This window comes from Cyprinodon variegatus, unplaced genomic scaffold, assembly GCF_000732505.1.
Source record: "Cyprinodon variegatus isolate N-32 unplaced genomic scaffold, C_variegatus-1.0 Scaffold862, whole genome shotgun sequence".
In the NCBI taxonomy this organism is placed as follows: Eukaryota; Metazoa; Chordata; class Actinopteri; order Cyprinodontiformes; family Cyprinodontidae; genus Cyprinodon; species Cyprinodon variegatus.
In genome coordinates, this window is record NW_015151315.1 from 279,058 (window position 1) to 282,104 (window position 3,047).

The 3,047-nt window shown below is 34.2% G+C and overlaps 1 protein-coding gene across 1 annotated transcript in view; it reads left to right on the top strand.

Moving 5' to 3' along the window:
* LOC107099354 (insulin-like growth factor 2 mRNA-binding protein 1) overlaps positions 1–3,047 on the top strand; it is a 60,680-nt gene that overhangs the window by 38,154 nt on the left and 19,479 nt on the right. Inside the window, exons 4-5 of the mRNA XM_015397433.1 lie at positions 1,915–1,966; positions 2,399–2,462. Of these exons, the coding sequence (XP_015252919.1) occupies positions 1,915–1,966; positions 2,399–2,462 (116 nt within the window). The remainder of the gene's footprint in view (positions 1–1,914; positions 1,967–2,398; positions 2,463–3,047) is intronic.

The following is a 3,047-nucleotide window of genomic DNA, read 5'->3' on the forward strand; positions in this document are numbered from 1 at the left end:
TTTTTTTTTTTTTATTGAAATGTTTTTCAAAATTTCATTTCTAGACTGCATTTTTTTTCTCTCTTAAAGTTTAATTTAACTAAACCTATTTTCAAATTTCCATTTACAAAATCTGCTCTAAACATTAACGCTGCGTTTTTATCTGGAGCTTCATTTAAAACAAACTTTATTCATTAAATTTAAGACGATGAAAACTAATCATGTTTATTTGGAATTATGGCAGAATAACATTTTCTCCTAAAGTAGAGTTTTGTCAGTTTTTGAAGTAACTGTAACTAAGTAAATGTAACTGTTAGTTCCCACCGGTGAGGAAGAGGAGGATGATGATGGTGTTGCTTTTTTCAGCCTGATTTTCGTTGCTTCGGAAACGCCTTCATCTCAACATGTTTAATTAATAAATGTGTTGAACTGTTAAAAATACCAAACAGCAAAATAATCCCTTCGAACTTTAACCTAAAGTTTAGCAAAAATGTTCTTTAATTTCACAAAAAACAAAACAGAAAAAATAAATCACATAAATTATTCTTAATGTAATTAAAAAGTTTGGATCATTTCTCTGTGGTCAGACTTTAGTATTTAGAAGATTAGGAACATTATTCCGTTCCTATTTGGAGGCACATCTTCCACTAAAATCACTTTTTCTTCTCAGAGATTCATAATTTCTATTTTCAGGTTTTTTGGACGATTCCAGATTAAACCAACTTTCTCACGCCAAAGCGCGGCCTGGCGGCCATTTTATGGCCCTTGGAGGAATTCTAGGCGGCCTTTAAATGGTGTTTAAAAAAGACTAAATAAAAGAAACAATCGAATAAATGAGTGTAATAATTATTATTTTTATTTCAAAAAGAGAGCAAAATAAAACTCCTTCTATAAAAAAGTTTAAGCTTCAACATTTTATTTTAATCTTTTTTTTAGTCATGTTTTTGCGTTCAGATTTTTAAATTATAAACAGGAAAACAAACATCTATTTAATTTTATATTTTTATTTTTTTAATGACAGAACCAACTTAAAGTGGGCGGTTAAGAGAAAAGGAAAAATAAAACAAGGTTTAGTGTTTTCCTTATTGCTGAAAAGACAAACAAAATAAATAAATTCACATTTCTTAGATTTTTTTTCCAGTTGCCTTTCCTAACTGGAGAAATTTACTTGTTAACTTGAAATATTATCTGATTTAGGACTAAAACAAAAAGATTAATGGTTATTAATCAATTATTGAAATAATCTTTAACTAATTTAATATTTGATGAATCGTTAACTTGAGTAGAGAGACTGTAAAACGTGCCTTTAGCTGACAAAATTGTACAAAAATATATAAACATTTTGCATTTAAGATGCAAAAAACATTTTTTATCCATCAGTATGCTCTATCCAGAACACCTAAAGTAGAAGTGATTTGGTTTCACTTCTTTAAATCTGTAAAAAAATCTTCTTTAAGGAAGCGTTTGCTATCAGATTTTAATCGAAAAAATGATCGACAGATTAACAGATTTACAAAATGACCGTTAGTTGCAGCCCTAAACTGATTGGTTGTTTGTTTTAGCAATAGAATAAAATAAAAAAAGGCAAAATATTTGCGCAACTCGGCCGATGCATGAAGTTCTTATATTTTGAATCCTATTATGGCTTCAGATCTGAGAATAACATTAGATTTTTATTTTTGTTTCAGGAAAACATCAAAGTTGTTGCTCAGCCTTAAGTTTATCTCACTTCCAGTCCAACTGTTGATGCTTCAGTTTTAAAATATTCAGTTTTTTTACCTTTAATAAACAACTAAAGGTTGGATCCTGACAGGAAATAGATGTTTGGTAATAGAGCTGCTTGATGAATCGTTTTTAAATGATCAGTCAGTGACGTTCGGAAGGAAAAGGCTGAAACGTTTGACCCGATCACTTCCTGCCTCTGTGTGCTTCCAGGTGCTGGACGGACTGCTGGCTCAGTGTGGGACCGTAGAAAACTGTGAACAAGGTCAGTCTCTCTTCTGCATCTAACATCTCTAGTTCTACTCTATCTACTATAGATCTAGAAGGTCTCTCAGAGCTGTGGCTGTTTTTCTGATGACTCACTAATTAGGAAAATTCTTAGAAAATCTGATGAGTCGTTTCTTCTGTGGGTTTAAATGAAGGCCTGGTGTCTGACGGATGCATTTTCTGACGTGCTTTTATCTATATTTGGTTAAATAGATCAACTCTGATCAGTTTGATTGTTTAGGTTTCTTTAAAGTCCAGCAGCTGTAGAGAAACAGGCTGATAAAACCAGGCAGTAACAGAGTCAGGTTTGACCTGCTGGGATAAAGAAAACCTTAATCCTGGTTTTTAGTTATTTCTCCGTTTGATCGTCCGGATGAAGCCGGTAGCTCTGGAGCTTCTGTCTAACTCGCTTTGTTGCTTTTTGTTTTAGTGAATACAGAGAGCGAGACTGCGGTGGTTAACGTCACATACGCTTCCCGGGAGCACGCCAGACAGTGAGTTATTCTGATGTTTCTGTGATGATGATGAAGATGATGAAGGTAAAACCAACAGCATGTTTGGATCTACAGCAGGAGGAGTCTGGAATCACCAGGCTGCTGTTTACTGGGGGATAAAAAGGCCTCAATGAAAACTGCTCTGCATGGGCGCCTCCTGCGGTGTGTGACTGCCATCTAGTGGCCGTTTCAGGAAGTGCATTAATTCCTTCTGCTTAATGAGAAATCAGAGCTGCCTTGATGAAGGTGATCAGAGCTTAAGGCGGAGGAGCCGTGGTTCCAGATTGGGCAGATTTCTGCCCATTTAGGCCTTTTCCTTTTTTTGAGATTAAATAGGGCTTGAAAAAATATTTTATTGGTTGTTTAAAGGAAAAGTCCAGTCAGCAAGGATAATCAATAAATTATTAGATTATTAGAGACAGTCCAGTTAGATACACAGTAAACAGTCAAACTTAAAATAATTAAACTTGAAAGGTTTTAGTTTTTCTAATTTAATGGAGATAAAATCAGGTAAAAGTGAAAAAAAAAGAGTTATTCCACCTTTCTGATTCCTGATCCTCCACGGACGGGTTGGTCGTTGGATCG